The sequence below is a fragment of the Metopolophium dirhodum genome, chromosome 1 (genome assembly GCF_019925205.1).
Source record: "Metopolophium dirhodum isolate CAU chromosome 1, ASM1992520v1, whole genome shotgun sequence".
NCBI lineage: Eukaryota > Metazoa > Arthropoda > Insecta > Hemiptera > Aphididae > Metopolophium > Metopolophium dirhodum.
The window spans coordinates 29884403-29904393 of record NC_083560.1 but is presented as its reverse complement, the minus strand read 5'-3'; the positions used below and the strand labels follow the sequence as shown (position 1 = coordinate 29904393).

At 34.2% G+C, this 19991-nt stretch overlaps 4 protein-coding genes across 4 annotated transcripts; 1 reads left to right on the top strand and 3 right to left on the bottom strand.

Annotated features, from left to right (window-relative positions):
* Positions 1-1032: 1032 nt before the first annotated feature.
* On the bottom strand, positions 1033-3360 carry LOC132935899 (uncharacterized). The gene has a single exon (XM_061002538.1). The coding sequence runs from the start codon at positions 3358-3360 to the stop codon at positions 1033-1035; it is 2328 nt and encodes a 775-aa protein (XP_060858521.1).
* A 36-nt stretch (positions 3361-3396) lies between these two features.
* LOC132935889 (uncharacterized) lies at positions 3397-5851 on the bottom strand. The gene is made up of 3 exons (XM_061002529.1): positions 5480-5851; positions 3494-5152; positions 3397-3402 (listed from the first exon to the last, which is right to left on the bottom strand). The coding sequence occupies exons 1-3, from the start codon at positions 5849-5851 to the stop codon at positions 3397-3399; spliced, it is 2037 nt and encodes a 678-aa protein (XP_060858512.1).
* Positions 5852-7369: 1518 nt separating this feature from the next.
* On the bottom strand, positions 7370-7843 carry LOC132940824 (death-associated inhibitor of apoptosis 1-like). The gene has a single exon (XM_061008980.1). It carries the CDS (start codon positions 7841-7843, stop codon positions 7370-7372), a length of 474 nt encoding a protein of 157 aa, XP_060864963.1.
* A 9089-nt stretch (positions 7844-16932) lies between these two features.
* On the top strand, positions 16933-18465 carry LOC132935878 (uncharacterized). The gene is made up of 5 exons (XM_061002517.1): positions 16933-16966; positions 17133-17255; positions 17375-17631; positions 17701-17860; positions 18362-18465. The coding sequence occupies exons 1-5, from the start codon at positions 16933-16935 to the stop codon at positions 18463-18465; spliced, it is 678 nt and encodes a 225-aa protein (XP_060858500.1).
* Positions 18466-19991: the final 1526 nt, after the last annotated feature.

The following is a 19991-nucleotide window of genomic DNA, read 5'->3' as shown; positions in this document are numbered from 1 at the left end:
TAACGTATGCTTAGCGAGATGTTATTCGAATTTGATTATATATAATATTTTGGTTGTATGTATGTATGTATGTATGTATGTATGTATGTATGTATGTATGTATGTATGTTTGTGTATGTATGTGTGTGTATATATGTGTGTGTATGAGCGTTCATATGTGATTGAATGAATAAAGGACTTGGGCGGCTTGTTTGTATACTATACGGAATACTGGAATTGTAATTGTGTGTGTATTTATGTGGGTGTGTGTTTGTGTGTGTGTGTGTGTGTGTGTGTGTGTGTGTGTGTGTGTGTGTATGAATGTATATTATATCTATGTATGCATACTTGTATGTATGATAAGGTATATAATATATATGTTGAGCTTGTGTGTGTTGTAAATATTATTGTTGCAATAGTCCAGGAGTAGGACCACACAAGCATATAATATTATTATTACAGTATTACGCATGGTGTACGTGGCACAATATATTAATTACTATTAATAAGTGCCACAAGGAAAGTTAGTTTTTAAAGTACCAAAAGAGCCATAGCGAATACTTTGGTGGAACCTTGTAAAAGACCATGTAATCTGACTGTTGTCTAGTATATAAAGGCGCTCCGAGAGGGAGACAAGACACACTATTTCTGTGTGAAGACTAGTTGACAGTATTCATGCTAGAGATATCTGTCTTAAATAATATTGTAAACATTACTTCGAGTGTTTAAAAAGTGTTAAATACTAACCCACCGTCATTAAAATTCATAATTATAGTTTAATTGACTTGTAACAATTATAAATATAAATATGTTACATGACACCTATATATATATAACTAGCTGAATTACCCGTCGTTGCCGGGTTTAAGTATAAAAAATGTCTACAGCCCAACTTTAACCGGACGGCCGCAGACCAAGACAGACGATTAATTTTAATAGTTATATAATAAATAATAATAATAATTTTAATAGGTATATAATAAATAATAATAATAATTTATTAAAATTTAATAGGTATATAATAAAAAATAATAATGTATGACAACAATCTTATTACAAAATTTCTCTATAAACCACATTTGATGTTTTTCCTGTTGGTGCCAAAATAACTAAATTTGTGGGCATACTGACTCTGGAGCATGCCACATAAAATTGCCCATGTGAAAAACAATCTTCTCTTACATCGATCCCTGCAATTTTCAAGGTTTGTCCTTGTGATTTATTTATTGTCATAGCAAAACATACTTTGACAGGAAACTGCATTCTCTTAAATTGGAATGGATAATCTGATGGTATCATTGGTATGCGAGGAATAAAAACTGATTCACCTTTTGCAAATCCAGTCATAATTTGAGCTTCTATCAGATTTTTTTGAAGATCAGTAATACGTAGACGAGTCCCATTGCACAATTTTGGTGGGCTAAGATTTCTTAGAAGCATTATAGGAGTACCAATTTTTAATGTTAATAAATGTGGTGGGAATCCAGAAGGGTTGAGTGAATTGAGAAATTCTACGGGATAATTAACTGCATCATCTATTTCCAGCACCGAATTCACCGATCTGTATTCCATTTTTTTTGCTTGAAAAGAGCCCAATAATATTTTGTTTATTTCTCCTGCTGTATCATTTTTTGATGTCAAAATGGCCCTCTCACATAACCAGTCTATTGATATTTCTTTGAGGTTTTCGATGCCAGGATATATTTTGTATGTAAGTTCTTGTAAAGTATTAACAACAGTACCTAATCCTGTCGGCAAAGTAATTTTTTCTTCACATTCTGGATATTTTCTTTCTCCTATTTTTAAGAGTAGCTCAGAAAACTGTTCAGCAGTCTTGTCTCCTTTTAAATGTACTCGCATATTTTTGGTCAAAGAAAATTTTTCTATTTTAGGCCACAAATATGAAGACTTGATGCATGCTGCGATTTCATTAGCTCGAGTTCCTCTGGGTACGATTGATAGAGTTTGTCGAAAGTCTCCAGCCAGCAGTACTGTGACTCCTCCCATTAATAAATTTGAATTTCTTAGATCCTTCAGACAGTTGTTTAAAGCTTCAAAGCCTTTCTTATGAGACATTGGACTTTCATCCCAAACTATGAGCTTGCATTTTTTCAGAACATTTGCCATATTAGATTGTTTATTAATATTGCACGTTGGAATCTCGATGGTGTTCAGATTGAGTGGCAACTTGAAAGCAGAATGAGCAGTTTTTCCTCCATGTAAAAGCGTAGCAGCAATTCCTGATGATGCAGCTGCAATTGCAATCCCATATGAGCTTCTTACTTTAGCCAAAAGTATATTGATTAAGTGAGTTTTACCAGTTCCGCCAGGAGCGTCTAAAAATATACATTTTCCTAAATTTAATTTGATACTATTTAAAGTTTGTTTGTAAACAAACCTCTGTTCCTCAGTCAAAGAGGGTTCATTCTGCAAAACAATTTCCTGTAAAGCATTTAAATCATAGCTTGTTTCTTTTAAATATTCTCTATTTTCTAAAAGTCCACCAGATCTTGTAGGAGTTAGCAAACCATATTCTTTTAAGTTATTTCCACCTAGATTCAAAACAAAGTCTTCAATTAATACCAAACACTTATTATAAAGTTCACTGTCTGTTATATTATTTTCTAGATGTTGTCTATAATATTGTCGCCGAATATCGTCTGAAAAATCGTCCTTATACTTAGTCCAAAGACTTGAAGCATCTGAGGGATGGCAAAATATTAATATTACACTGAAAAGTTCTCGCATTTTATTAGGTGAACGACATAATGCTGCTTCTTCTAAAGCAAAATCCCACTGATTGTCATCTTCTAATAATCCAAGTGCTTTACATGTGGCCTGGAATGTCGGATACTCGATATTGTTCACAATCTTCAAAAATGAATACGATGTTGGACCTTTTACGTAATGAAGAAGAAGACGAAGATGGTAACATTCAACATTGTTTGGGTGGATTGTATAAACTCTACCCAAAGCTGTATCTTTCTTAACTCCTGGCCAACCTTCGACATTCTGGCCTTGTTTACGTCTAACAAAATTCTTATTTTTCCACACATAATACGAAGCAACTTGTGGATAAAGCAATGTTCTTGCAAAATTATCGGTTTGACATATCTGGAAAAAAGCCTGAAGAGTTGTTGTTGGTGGATTTTCTATTCTTTCGGCAACATTATTTGCTGTGAAGTAGACACGTTGTCCATTTTCTAGGTGAACATCAAGATGAATGATAGCTGGATACCTATCGTGTATATAAAAACCTAAAATTTTCCAAGCTGCTTCGGAACTACTGATATACCTGCCACTTTCATATATTTTTATTTCATCTGTATGGTCAGATTTTCCTAAACCAAACGCTGCGTGATCACTACCTTTTTGTGACATATTTGCATACATATTTTATAGACTTGATTGAACTGGTTATTTCTACATTTATATGAGCACTAAAAGTACGCAATAACACAGGGTTATATGGAACAACCCACCTGTTATCTAAGTCAATTGACTTAATACTCACTTTGAAACCACCATCGTTTGTTGATCGCCTTCTATATTTTGGATAGCCATCTTCACCTCTTTGAGTTTCTTGAATGAGCGTAACTGGATAACGTTTGCTGCAAACACCTCCTTTCATGCACGGAGAATTTTTGTTCAAAAGTCCACATGGTCCATGTATCATGTTAGCCTTTACTATCTCGTACAGTAAAGGATCTACATCTGGATTCGGAATCTCAGCACACACGAATTTATCTATCATATCTGATGTAATTTGATTCTCCAACCATAGTAATATGTGTACGTGAGGTAGGCCTCGTTTCTGCCATTCAACTGAATATATATGGTACCTCACTTTCCCAAACAAATCTCCTTTTTTGAACAGATCTATTAACTCCTTAACTTTTCGATTAAATACTCTTGCAATGATGTCTGGGCGATGGTAATGTTTTTGTCCTCGTAAAAGTGCTTCTTGGATTTCTTGCCATTTTGGATTACACGTAAAAGTTACGAATAAATCTGAGCTGCCATAGTGTCGAACGTACGTCAGTGCATCTTGGGATCGTTCATGCATATATCGTGGGCCTCCTGTAAAAGATGATGGCAATACAACTAATTTTCCAAGTTGATCTGCGTCAACATCTTGTCTTCCAACGGTATCTTTTAAATGAATATATTTATCTGCTCTAAGCTTATTTTGATGATTTCTAATGAAATTTAATCTTTCAGTCTCTATTTTTGCGTACATATCTACTAAATATTGGTTGAACAATGGACCATAACGAAGCAAATGATTATCTTGTTCTTTCCTTACCATAATTTTATATGAATAAAAATTGGCAGCAGATACAGTTTTATCTGTAATTAATTTTGTAGTTGCATCCTTCTGAGAAATATCTATTGAGTATCCATCTTCTCCATAACAAAACATTAGAGGGTATTGAAGTGCGTCGTAGGATCTGTGTAATTCACTTATCCGTTGTAATCGATTATCGTGGCTTTGAATAATAATATCACGTTTTTCAAACTGCTGCCCAACTATAACTAAAGCTACTTCATTACATGTTGCAGCATTATAACAGCCTTTGTGTCCATTAGCAGATTTTCTATCAGCGTGAATAACCACCTGAAAATTAGTATTATTTTGACTTGCATTATCTATTGTGGTTTTTAACTCTCGAATATACTTATTTTCAGTATGCAGCATATTTTGTAGCTGTTTGACTAATGCTTGTTTAACTTCTGGATAAAGAGAGCATCTAAGTTGAACTTCTTTTTCATCTTCGCCAACAAAATATATTTGTAAAAATTGTGGGTTTTCCTGAGTATTTGGAATCAAACTGCCGTACAAATGGTAGACTTGGCCTTGCACTTTAAATGTTGGCATAAAACCTTCTTCAACAATCTGTTTAGCACCAAACGAAGTCATTTGAAAACAACTATTATATTTCCTAGTACGATTAATGAAGTGATCATGATCAGGATGGTCTCCCTCAAGTAAACTGCGTAATGGTTCTGGGGGCGGCTGTAAGGGATCGAGTTGTGTTTTACCTATATTACAGCACATACCAGGAATTTCGCCTTTCCACTTGAGAGCGTTACAAAAATTACATTTTTGGTTCATACTACCAATGTTATTTTTATAATCAATAGTGGGATTATATGCTAGACCAGATAATTTCTTAATTTTCCATTTGCGTAAATTAATTTTAGTCGGAAACCCTAAAGTTTCTTGGTGTTTGATTACTTTGTACTTTGTTATAGCTTTCTTAACTTGGTTGATTCGAGTTTTATGTGTATATCTAGCACGGCGACGCTTCTTACTTTTTTTATTAATTGTATTTTTATTTTTATTACTATTTTCTGTGACACTAACATTATTAAAAATAGATAAATCGCCCTCTGAAGTAGTATTTAAATTTACTGCAACATTATGAATATTAGGAATAGATAAATAAACATCAAAATGACCACTATTAATATTTCCAGTTAGACGCAATCTTTTTACTGGGAATGTATCTACACCAAATTTAGCATAAAGATTATGATTATAATAAATTTGAAATAAAAATGGGAAAATATTTCCAGCTGCAACCAATTCGCAATAACCACCGTAGACAGTAGGATTGACCATTTCACGAACATAAGCCTCAGCAGTGGAAAAGTTGTCACCATTTGAATTGTAAGACATAGTAATAAAATTATTCCAATTATCAGACACATACGAAACAATTTTATTTCGGATCTCCTGACATCTTTCTTGAGTGTTAAACAAATAAAATGATATTGAACGGAAAAGGCAGGCACCATCACCGATAATTGGTACAACTATTTGAGGTGTCAACATTCCATTGACAAAAATGTCTTCAATCGATGACATTTTTAAAAAAAATATTCAAACAATTAATAAATTGAATAAATATAATATTTTCAATAATTTTCCAACGTGTTCCGGGTAATCTTTATACATAAAATGTGATTATATACAGCGTATAATGTATAACGTATAATGTACAGCTAGAGGCTCACGGCTTATATTATTGATATAAAAACGCTATGTATGATGAATAATGTCAATGAATAATAATCAACGCAGAGCCTCGTGACACGTGAGTAAGTCAGTAGACAAATGAACTGTCGTAAAAACTGTGAATAGTGTAAATGATATAGGAAACGCTGCGACGGAATGGTGGATCGTAACACGTTTATCGCATATCGCTAAGAAATTATTATTATTTTTCGATAATGCAATATTTGTTTAATTTGTAGTCGGTGTTTTCCATACAAGTCATATATAACAATTCATATCTACACGCCGCCGATAAAATGCACACACAAACAGTGTTATTTTAAAATTGAAATTAATAATATAATGTGTTACCGATAAGGTTTTGAGTATCCGAGACATATCTATATATTATCTGCTCGTCGTTCGGTTTATTTTCGTCGGCGGCACGGCAGTGCGCGGTTCGGCGGCGGTGACATGGAAGGGGAAATTTGGGCGGCCATGTCTAGCCACCGCGCGTCGACAGCTGCCGTACCGCGAACCCCTCACCCACCGTTAAAAATTAACTATTTTAAGCTCTTTTTACCCTTTAAAATGAGAATTTCGAAAAATCCTTTCTTAGTGCGCCTATACATAGTAATAAGTACATATCCTGAAAATTTCAAATAAATCCGTACGGTAGTTTTGGCTGTACGTTGATTATTGGTAAAGTATACTTTCTCTTATATATAGAGATACGAACTCTACCGTATGTACGATTAACTGCTGACCGATACATTAATATTAAAACATACACATAATTGTAAGGCCTATGGCCAACACACACAATGTATTAGTAAGTTAGTTCACTGTGCACCTTAGACCTCAATACACACTACGATTATCGGACTCCGTACTACTGCGATACATAGTATAATAGAACATAGTTGATATATTTGTATATTGTGAGTATTAATATTTGTATGTGTTTAGTAGACAATAAAACATAATTATAACTGAAAAGGAATCATAGTAAATTAAATATATTTAAGATCCTGATATCTACATATCTACATAGGCTACGGTATTTATATCTATAGGATCCTACAAATCTCCCTGGATATCTTATATTTAACTGGTCGTTCCCCCGACCACGTTACAGACTGCTTGTTAATTCATTTTATTCGACCTTTGTCAACCGTGCTAGTAGGGTGAAATGGCCGGTCCAAATGACCCCCCCGCTTCACCACCACCTTTATCATTTATACATACATACATACAAGCAGGATACCAAGTCAAATACTAACACGATTTAATTGTTTAATATAATTTGATGTTTATTCAATACAAATATCATATATACATATATCAAATAGGTTATTGTGTTATAATGAACATAGGTAGTGCTGCAGGTCACCCGACGACATCAAACGATTCAGATTTACATATATGGGCTTGACTATTATTATTATTATTATCAACATCATACGGTTCTGATTTACAACTACAGGCTCGAATGCCGCTATTATCACTACTTTTGTTATTTAATTCATTTTTTACATTTTCAATAAATTCCATCCCTTTATATAATAATACAAATACACATTTAGGGTTGTGCACGGCGTGTTGCTGCCAAACTTCGTCATTTTCCTCCCACTGCCCCAACAATATGCCGCAGTAGTGACATTGAACCAAGTCGCCTGTTCCGGTGTAAGTGAATCCGCATTCAGCCAGCGAATATTTATCTTGACGCGATCGAGGCGCGTGTGAATCGAATGTTTTCAGCCTCGATAAAAAGCTTGTATACTGAGGATATTCCGGATCTGAGTTCTCGTGTACCAAACGCACTAGTGACCGGCAACTGACGGAACATTTTAATAAATTCATTGCAAATGAAACGTATAGAAATATTTTAAATCGTAAATAATACGTTTTAGCTCTTAACGTTTAAACGTGCGAATAAGACACTTCTAGCCAGTGTAAACGTTTAAAAGCAACTGACTGATATATTATGGTTATAGTTAGCGTGCATTGCAAGTTATATGCAAAGCATTAATAATAATAATAATATTATGAATTAAAATATTTGAGTGGCGATTCGCGATACAATATTTAGTCATCCCTAGTTATCAGATTACAGTCTTGACTTCCGTAGGCACATGCGCGGCATATTATTACCGCCACCAGCGCCAGTTATCATTGTCGAAACATTTTGTACATATTGCGACCGATAATTATAAAATGTATTATATGCCAGCGCCGCATAGTACTAGCGGTTGAATATATCTACAGCCTTTATAGATAATGTCGGATACCCCTCGCCACCCACCCACCCACCCACCCACCATCGCATCTGATATTCGGGTCCTCCGCAACCGCATATGTCCTACAGATCAGACGGTCAGTGCAGCTCGACGAAAACTGTTGTACATTCATATTACCTCGCTCACTCTGTTAAATCTTTCCTCATATTAAATCTTTAAAAATGTTTAACTGCGCGATATGTGATAAAGTGTACGTTCATAAGGGTGATCTGAATAGACATGCCAAAACTCACGATGGATCTACTAATTCGTGCGGGATATGCCTCAAGACGTTCACTCGCCGAGACAAACGAAGTATCCACGTTCAAAAATGTCACAGTAAGTACATTGAATATTATGTCGTTGATCCGGAAAAAAACCTCTTAGTTATTTATACGCGAGTATAAAAACTAGTTTAAATGTTTTTTTATATCTCGAATAAGAGATGATAAATAACTAGATTTATGTATAGTAAAAAATTTGAATTTCACACAAACGATGTTTTTTTCCGGCTCGTCAATGATTTACTCGGGGTTATTAATTAATATAATTTTTAAAATAGAGATCGCTAAAAACACTCCAGAATTTCGCAGTGCTGTACGGATAGGTGGTGCAATGGGTAAATAATTTTTTTCTCTTATAATAATAACGACACTATCTTAATATTAATAATATATGTTAGGTCGCGCTTCAGTCATATGCTGGGCACCTCCCCCTGCTACACCGCACGCTCAGCCAGATGTTTTGACTCCGACGGTCATCCCGCCTCGCCGCCGTCGTGCGGACATACCTACCCCCCAACCACAAGCAGCACCATCCACATCCCGCACGCCGGTTATCGTTTCCCCGCCACCCACACAGGCTATCTTTGACAGACCCGACGCAAGATCCCCCGCGAGCCCCGCACTACCACTTTCGCTTTCACCATCGCTAGCCGGGGAATTTGTTGCTCATACGGAAAATTCAAGGAAAAATATTAAACGGAAAAATACTCGCATGCAAAAGGTTAATACACCCGGCTTTATTGAGATTGAGTCGTCGCTTAACCGCACGGTCGTATGGTATTTTAGGAAAAATGTCGATAGCGTGTCCAGTTACCGCGCGTTCCTCAACTCGATAGAGTCCGAATTAATCGCGAAATTACGTGAGCGCGCGAGTATTAATCCTGTAAAATACAACCTTAAATTAGAGGCCACCTACGTCATACCTAACTTACAAAATTCAGCTCAAAACCGCGCGTGTAAAACTTCGGCCCGTGAACTTTACGCGCACAGCAATGTCGAGGGTCTGATCGATCGCGATTTCACAAGGCTCCTGGGTGAAGAAGACTCTTACGCCGGAAAGTATAGTGGATTTTCCTTATCTTGTTTCGACGGATTGCTCTTGGGTGTGTACGAGTACACGCCTATGGGGGGATCGTCGTACTTACCGTTGCCGGAAAGTATTCTGAACCGGAAGGCCGTTGTCAACCCTCAAAATATCGACCGGCAATGTTTTAAGTGGGCTATCCTCGCCAAACACGTACTTCGCGGTCGCACGCGAGTAGGCGCAAATTATTCGAGGGAAGAACACCGATACGACTTTTCTGCACTATCAACCCCCACTCCGGTGTCCGAGATAGAATTGTTTGAAAGATCAAATCCGGGGACGACCGTAAATTTATACGGTATAAGAAATTGCGAGAAAAATAAAAAATCGTTCACGCAATCAGTCGCGTACCCGCTGCGCGTTGCGGACGAAGAAAAGGCAAATCATTTCGACCTGCTACTGATCGCCGGGAAGGACGGCGAGAATCATTATGCCTATATTTCGAATTTTTCACGTCTGGCCGCACCGCAAAAAAACAATCATGAACATCGTTTATTTTTCTGCAAGCGATGTTTCACCAGCTTCGAGGACCGCCCATTGAAATATAAATTACACAGCGAGCAGGCGTTGGCGAAGCATCGTTTGTCGTATGGCGCGCACAAACCCGTATTACCTCTGATGCCGAAAGAGGGGGATACGCTCGAGTTCAAGGCGTGGTGTAAGACCGAATGCGTGCCATTCGTAGAATACGCCGACTTCGAAGCCTTACTTATTAAAACTTCAGAGAAACAAGGTGCAAATACCACGACGATGCACACGCACCACCCCATGAGTTACGGTTTCCTTGTCGTCGCAGCGGAGGGGGTACCGATAGATTTATTTGACCAGTTCGACATTCCAAGGGCTCCCGTCATTTTCCGAGGCTCGGCGACCGAAGACGATGTGGCCAAGCGTTTTGTCCGCGACGTTCTCGATGTGGCCGCCAAGAAAGCCAGATTATATAAGGAAGTTAACGTGCCGATTTCTATGAGTATTGAGGATTGTCGCGTGCATGACGCCAAGGTGATGTGTGACTTGTGCAGCGCTGCGTTTACCGAGCGTAACTGTAAAACTGCACATCACGATCACTTGTCGGGGCGTTTTGTAAAAACATTATGCACCACGTGCAACCTCAAATTGAAAACACCGAAATTCGTGCCGTGCTTCCTGCACAATCTGTCGAACTATGATGCGCATTTCATCGTGACGAATTTGGCGAACGACGGGGAGAATAACAGGATTTCAGTAATCGCGAACACTGAGGAGAAATATATTTCATTTTCGAAGTATATTAACAACTCGTTCTCCGTCAGGTTTGTAGACACGTGCCGATTTATGGCGTCAAGCTTGGCGCACTTGGCGGAGAACCTCGTCTCCGCGAATTTTGAAAAGTTTCGCGAAGTCGCGAAAGTGTTCACCCCGTCGGAGATGGAGCTGGTCACGCGGAAAGGCGTTTATCCTTACGAATACACAGATTCGTGGGATAAATTACAAGTACCATCGTTACCGGAAAAGTTTCAATTCTACAGCGCGTTGACGGAGACGCACGTGAGCGACGAGGATTACGATCATGCGACCAGAGTTTGGAATCATTTCGGTTGTACGACGCTCAACTTGAACTTTTGACCGATTTTCAAAAAGTTCTATTCGTGGAGTCCGGAACCCGCGGCGGTCTGGTGCAGGCCAGCAAGCGTCACGCGCGTGCCAACAACCCCGAGACGCCCGGGTACAATGCTGAAGAACCCAACACGTCACTCATATACCTAGATGGTGAGTACAAATTAGAAATTATATACGTGTGTATATTAATTCATTTTTTACCGTATTTATTTAGCAAACAATTTGTACGGTTACGCGATGTGCCAGTATATGTCGATTGGGGATTTCGTATGGTACGCGGGAAATCCAGAGGTCGCGTTGGCTCAGTTAGAGTGGATGCGCGCGACGGACGATGTGGGTAGATTTTACGAGGTGGATATAATATACCCGCAGGATCTGCACGACGCCCACAACGATATGCCGTTCTTGCCTCACGCCAGCATCCCGCACGGGTCGACTGTCCGAAAGTTGATGGTCACATTTCTGCAGAAAGAACGCTACGTGGTTCATTATATGAATTTAAGACAGACCATGGCTCATGGCGTCGTAGTCGAAAAAGTGATTATTAATATAATTATTATTTTATGCATTTGTATCTTATAACTTTTACCTACATTCCAGACGCACAGAGTGTTAGAGTTCCGCCAATCTCCATGGCTGGCACCGTACATAAATCTTAACACTGAATTACGCAGGCAGGCAAAAAACAAATTCGAAGAAAAGTTTTTTAAGGATTTAAACAATTCAGTGTACGGTATGTTATTATTATAAATTTGGCGAAAAAATTAAATTTTTTTATAATTTTACCAAGCTCAAACTTTACTTCATTATAACTGTATGTATGCAGGGAAAACTTTTGAGAATATGCGTCTACGATTCGATTTGGAGCTTGTATCGTGTCCAGTCAGAATGCGAAAGCTCATAAACCGGCTGACGTTCAAGTACTGCACGACGTATAATGAAAATCTCTCGGTGGTCACGCAACATAATAAAGAAGTGGATTTTTGTAAACCGATAGGATTTGCCGTACTAGAACTGAGCAAAGTTTTAATGTACGGATTTCATTACGATGTAATGAAACGACATTACGGAGATAAGATCGAACTGCTTTACACCGATACTGGTACGTCTATATAAAACTCGTGCAGACTCATGCAGATCTTATATAATATTATTATTTCATATTTCAGATTCACTATTCTACCGCGTGACGACTAACGATTTCTTCGCTGACCTGATGAAAAATCCCAATTTGATGCGGTTTATGGACACCTCAAATTTCCCTCGCGATCACAAGTGCTATACAGCTGCTTGGAAGCGCATTCCGGGTTTATTTAAATTTGAATGTGGCTCCAGGACGGTCTACGAATTTGTAGCTTTACGGGCCAAATCGTATGCCTATGACGTGGAACAGGAGGTCACAATTCGCGCGAAGGGTGTTATGGGGCACGTGATCAGAAATCACCTAACTTTCGCCAAGCATAAGAGGTGTTTGTTTGCCGACGTGGACGACGGTGCGGAATCCGACGAGTGTGACGACGAATTCGACGCAAATATGGGGAAAATGATCGCAGTCGACTCCGCGCTGAAAGCTGTAGCACAAATTCATCGGAACGCCTCAACGTCTGCAACAAATTCACCGTCGACCACACATCCGTCACACTGTTATAGCTATATGCCTTTTACACCGTATAGAGAAAATGTCTCTATACGGTCGTTTAAACATGAAATGCGTACGATTAGGACTATGAAACTAGTTTTAAACAGGGCCGACGATAAGCGTCATGTGTTACCGGACAACATTTCGACGTACGCGCACGGTCATCACCGCATAAATTATTAAATTGTTATTATTGTTATTACTTATTATTATTATTGTTATTGTTATTATTGTTCAATGATCTCATATCTGTATATATATTTATAATCTATTAAAATATCTGTATAAATTGTATAATCGTGAAATGTGTCTGCTGCATACTTATATAACCTGATAAAATATATATATATATATATATATATATAATGTATAATCGTGAAATACAACCGTTGTATATAAAAATATGTGAGTGTACGATGTTAAAATATTATATTAACACCGTTTTTATATTTAATCTCGTTTTTTTAAATTATTATTATTTTAGTATCACGGATTCATCTTTCAATCCTTATTATATTTTATCTTATATTTATCTTCTCATCATTATCTTATCTTATACTCACCCTTATCTTCATACATACTTATCCGATATATTATACCGAGGTCTAGACAACATTATTATTATTTTTAAAATACCCGCGCTCATTCGCACTGCGATAAGAAGTGGGATGAGGATATTTTATATGTTTTCATACGGTGTTCTGATGGCTAGCACTTCTCCATCAGTCAGTATTTGGAGTTAATCATTTACGAACATTCAACTACGTCAAGCCATCCGCAACTAGACGACCTACTAAAAACTAAAGTGAGTTAATTTTTACTTTAATAAAATAATAAGAATATCTATTCACGCATAATATAGCGGTACACGTGTACAACTAGCGTTTAGACAATATATTTTTTATCTAACTTTTATTTATTTATTTTTTTTTGTTTACAGAATGGCATTTTTACAATCTTTAAAAGCGCAAGTGAATTGCAAGAATCTTTCGGTCGGTGAACTCCTCAAGGACGTTCCATACACAATACGGTCCATGAAAAATGTGGACACCAAATTTGGCACTGCGGTGTCGTGTATGCTAGCGGATTCCGAAGGCGTCGGCTCAATCAATGTGTTTCTTCCGAAGGCAATCAGGATGGAAGACGTCGAAATTGAATCCTATAATCTGGGTGTAGTACCATCTGTTAGCCTCATTTACAAGGGGTTAAATAGAAGAAGTTTTATAATAGATTTCCAATGAAATCGCATTAACCTTTATTATTATTATTTTATTGTTTAAATAAAAAAATTTAAAAAAATGTTATTATTTACATTTTATCTAGACCCTATAATTTTAATAACTTTTGAATCGAAACAAATGAATGATACATTATATTTATATAATGACTTCATTTCTGACTTTAAAAATATGTTTTTATATTCATTTTATCAAGATCCTATAGTTTTAAGGGACGTATAATATAATTATATACATTTAACAAGTTATATAATTATTTTGTCCGAGCAATGAGTTGGTTTTAAAAAATATATTATTTAATAATTATTTTAAGGTTTATCCTCGCAAATACGAGATGGTGGAATATTTTATATTTATAAGGTTTTATTATTTAATATTTTTCCTTTCTACTGTACCTACTGCAAAAATAATATGACGTATTCTTGATAATTTTGTTATTTATAATAATAACAAAATTATTGTAACATGACGTATTTCCCAGTAACGCGTTTCGTATGATACACAATATACGATAATATTGCGAGATAGCATTATTATTATTAGTTTTCACATTTTCGTCATTATTTCTATGTTCTCGCTATAATCGACAGTTAGTTCTTGACGTTCTTGTGTTTATTTTTTAATTATTCATAATGGACAGCGAATTAAGTGATTTTGATGATGATGTTAACAGTGATCAACGGACATCTAAAAAAAGACTTAAAATGGGTAGAGAACGGGATGTTCTAAAAAAATTGCGTGCTACTACACATGAGTTAGGACCCGACTGCAAATGTAAACGTTATCGTTGTTTTGAAAATATAACTGATGAAGAAAAGAAGCGTATCATTAGAGAGCTTAACAGTCTGGAGAACTACAATAACCAGAGTAAGTACCTTTGCGGTCTTATTACAGTATTACCGATTATGAGGAGACGCAGTCGACTTAGTGATGACAAAGCCCAGTATAATTTGGCTAGTTATGCCTACCGCGTGCGTGTTTTTTGCGATGACAAGTTAAAAGACATTCCTGTCTGTATAAAAGCATTTATGTCCTTGCATGGTATTTCTGCGAAACGTGTTCAAACTCTCAGGGAATCGTTATCAACCACAGGAAACATACCTATAGATAACAGGGGAAAACATAAAAATCGTCCCAGAAAACTTTCGGATGAAACTCTTAACGAAGTAGATAATTTTCTAAAATCATTGAAAGGTCGCAAGTCACATTATTCTTTAAAAGATTCAAAAAAAACATATTTACCTGAGACTCTAAATATGAAAAATTGCATTCGATGTTTGAAAACAAAAAACCTGAGTGCAAAATTTCTTATGAATCATTTCGTAACATTTTCGAAACAAAATTTAATATTAGTTTCGGTTATCCTCGTAAGGATACATGCAGTGTGTGTGATTATCAAAAGGCAGAAGTGGCCAATCTTACGGAAAAACTAAAAAATGCAACCCCTTCGTCAGCACCAATTGCATATAGTGAAATTGAAAAAGAGTTAAATAAAAAAAATTTGGAAAAAAATTTACATTTAAAAAAAGCTGAACAATTTTACAAAATCAAAAGAATTTATAGGAAAAAATCAATGAAAACTGATACACTTGAAGCTATTAGTATTGACTATCAAAAAAACTTGCCAACTCCTAATATAACTACCAATGATAAGTACTATAGACGGCAACTAAACTTTATTACATTTAACGTACATATTCTTTCAAACGGTAACTCAATATTTTACACATACGACGAATCTGTCGCCAAGAAAGGGACAGATGACGTTTGCTCCATGCTGCATAATTTTATATACAAAATTCTTCCGGTACATGTTCGTCAGTTAATTATATTTTGTGATTCTTGCGCTGGACAAAATAAAAACATTACAGTTTTCAGATTTTTACATTATCTTGTTACTCAAAAAGATCGTTTTGATCTCGTGAAAATGGTTTTTCCAATTAGAGGCCACTCTTACTTGGAGTGTGACCGAAATATGAGCTTGGTAAATTGTAACTTCTACACCGAAACACCAGATGACTGGCGAGAGGTTTTGTTAACCAGTAGAACAAAACCTTCGCCCTTCACTGTAATTGATTGTGAAAAAGATATAATATTCCAAAACTGGACGGAGCACTTGCAATCACACTATTCCAAAAAAAGTAACCTCAAAACAAGACCTATCAGAGTAATTGAATTTCGTAAAGAGTTCCGTGCACTTATCTTCCACAAATATAATTACAGTGGAATGTATGCTAGCACTATGATAATCCCAAAAGAAAACAAACGAGGAAGAAAGACACGTCAAAATCCCACAAGGGGAAACATTGAAACCAATGCCTTGAAAACAATTTATGAGGGCAAACTTCCCATAAAAAAATCGAATCATAAAGATTTACTTCATTTAAAACAATTCTTAATGAAAGAAGAATCACGCAAGTTCTACGAAAATCTGAAGACAGACGAAGATAATATTCAAGACAGTGAAAACGAATACATCGACAACATTCCTATGGATGAAGCTGAAGATTGAAAAAAAAAATTGTTTTAATAATTTAATGTTTTTGTATAACTTGAAATGAAAGTGTATTATTAATGTATGTATAATATATTGTATTATTTTATATTCTTATTAACAATCATCCAGATTAACCGGTGAAAAAAGATTGAAGACCATGCTTTTTATTTTGATATATTTTTTTTTAATAATAATCATTACAATTTTAAATTTATTTCAATAACTTTTCGAAGTTTATACATTTTAATAAAATATAAGTTCATAAGGCATATTTTTTGTTTAATAATTAGATAGGTAGAAGTCTGTAAACTTTGTTTTTGCTCTCCTGAAAAATGTATAGAAATGGACTACTACCGTTTTTGCCCTGTACCCTTCATATACTACAAATTTTTATTTTGAATTCAAATTTCAACAACTAATTATAAAATAAATTGAACTACCTGTATATAAATAATTGGACTTATAGAAAGTGTATTGTGATTATTTTTTCCTACTTATGTATACTGTACAATCGTTTTTGTAATCTATATAGATTTGAAAAATGTTAATGATGTCCAACTACATAGCACACATCATGATCAAAATTCAATTGCTACTTCCCCATATCATAGTTTGCAGCCATTGCCTGTAAGCTCTCCATCGATACATATTGCGGGTAAGAGTTTATTACAATAATAATACTATTAGACAATTTAATAACTCCACTAAATTGTTGGTACATTTATCATAATATAAATGCGAGGTTCTTAATCCATACTTAATTTTTTTTAATAGGTTTTGAAAAAACAGTTTTGAATTATTTGGCCTATCTAAAAATGGAGGTAACAAGAATAAGTGATAAGCAGCAAAATATAGAGCAAATTTTGTTAGATATAAAATCATCATCAAAAATCTCAGGAAGTGCACAAGATGAATTCATTAATAATAACGAAGTTGATTATTTCATATCAAGTTGGCCAATTTTAGATAACGAAGGACTTAATAATTTAGAAGACAAAATACAAACTGACATACATTTTAAAAAACAAGTTGTATGTGATCCATCCCTCTGTATTCAACTACACACAATGTAATCTTTATAAATATTCTTCATTTAATAGGTATGCGAACTAGCTAGAATTGGCGGAAAATCTTTAAAAAATATGATTTATAAGATAATGAAAAAAGTTTTTGATGATAGATTGTTAATGCAGTATACCTATTATGGTTTAAGGAACAAAAACAATTTTTCATTGTTGTCTATTAACAAATCAATCTTTGGTAAGATTATAATTTATGATATTAAACAAATATTTTTTATTCTATTAATTGCTTAAATAATTTATATTTGCTAATTATTATAATGATATTCAAACCTAAAATGGGAAAGAACAAACAGTAATTCCCTGTTTTGAAAACTACTTGACATTTTTCCTTAACTTAATTAGGTATTATGATTATTATTATTTAGTATATTTCACTTGCCATCTTTTATGAAGAATTTATTATTTTTTGATTTATTTTGTTGACATAATAATTTAACAACACCTAACCTATACATATAATGATAAATATGTATCAAAAATGGATTTTTAATAGTAATTAAAATTATTATGGTGGTGACAGTTAAATAAATGTCTGCCAACTGTATATTAGTTACTTCTTGAAAATCTTAATTTGATCAAAAATGGTAAAAGGCAATTTTGAAAAAGTACTTTAAATATAACCATTATTAATAAGTATTATACACTTATCATTAAATGTGTTAATATTATAATATAGAAGCTGTAAAAAAGTCCAAGTATAATGCTTCTAATGACGATGAAATTATAACTTCAATTGCTAAATGGCTAACAAGTGCAAAAGGAAGAATTGAGGGTAAATAATATATTTAGGTTTGTTATATTGTCATTCTTATTTTAAAAAATTAACTATTTTCAAAGGTCACTAAATAAACTGTAGTTTTTTTTTTTATCTATTATACTTTACTATTATATACATCAGCTGTTAAATATAAAAAATTTTGTTATATTAAGTTTTTTTTAATATTACTTTTTTATATATTTATATTCTTATAAAAATTCATATTTTATTTCAATTTTTAAAGTTTTAAAATGTTATAATTATTTAAAAAAAATATAATTTACACTTGTATTATTTTCATTACATAATATGCGTGTACTATTATATCTATATTATAATTATTACTCTTTTGTTAAATTTGTATTAATTCTAAGAAATGTAAGAATTATTTAAAAAAAAATAAACATATTACCTAATATTAGGTATTATATTATATTCACTAAAACTATTTTTCATTATTTCACAAAAATCCAAACGGTATAATAATAATAAATAAGCAATATCTATTGTATATAAACAAAAAGATATATAATGAATATCCTTGTATACATGTATATTGGATATATATTTTATAGATGTTGCAATTTTAATAACCAATCAATATTTTTTGGATATTTATCAGATATTTAAACATATTTAGAGGATATTCTACGCATATTGATAATCTGATGTTTGAATTAAGATATCCAAGGGATTACCATTTATCGTTCATAAGACATATAATGTATATCTCTTGTATATCAATAAATTTTCTATGGCATTATTTAAGATGTTATACAGATATACATATTCCATAATGGATATACAAGAAATATACATAGAATATTTCTCTGCTATATGGGGTACGACACTCTAGATAATGAAAAATAGAATTAAATTCTTTATTGGTGGTGATACCATAACTAAGATCGTGGACGAACAATTCAAAAAGATGTGGGGTTTTTTAGCGGGTTCGGAAATGTTGTAAGTGGTTGTTTGGGATTGATTTTGATCTGGAAAATATTATTGTCATGTTTCAACGCAGGATTATATATATCAATACTATATCAAACATTCGGTTGGAGTGTTAAATTAGTAGCAGAGATATTTTCGAGCTTAACGCATTACATTATGCATAAAGCACACGAAAATAAATATACACAAATAAACGTAGATAAGCCAAATAATGATTTAATAATGTAACTAGATTTAAAATATATACCAGTTAAATGTATACACTATACAGTAGGTACCTATAATAATTGATACATGTCATGTTATATATTTTATTTTTAATCGAATATTATTAATAAAATATGTTAATATTAATAAAGATACCTGGTAAAATATTGGTGCCTATATGTAAAATTGTTCATATTAAGTTTTTATTATTATTAAAAATTAATATGGCACTCAATCGACAATTTATTAATATAATTATTATTTTAGTATTCAAACTGTATGCATAAATATATCTGGGTGTAGTCCATAATATATATAGTCTTCGTAATATATAATACTAACTGGACACGGCAATGCGTAATTTCTATTGATAGTTTACGGAAATGAT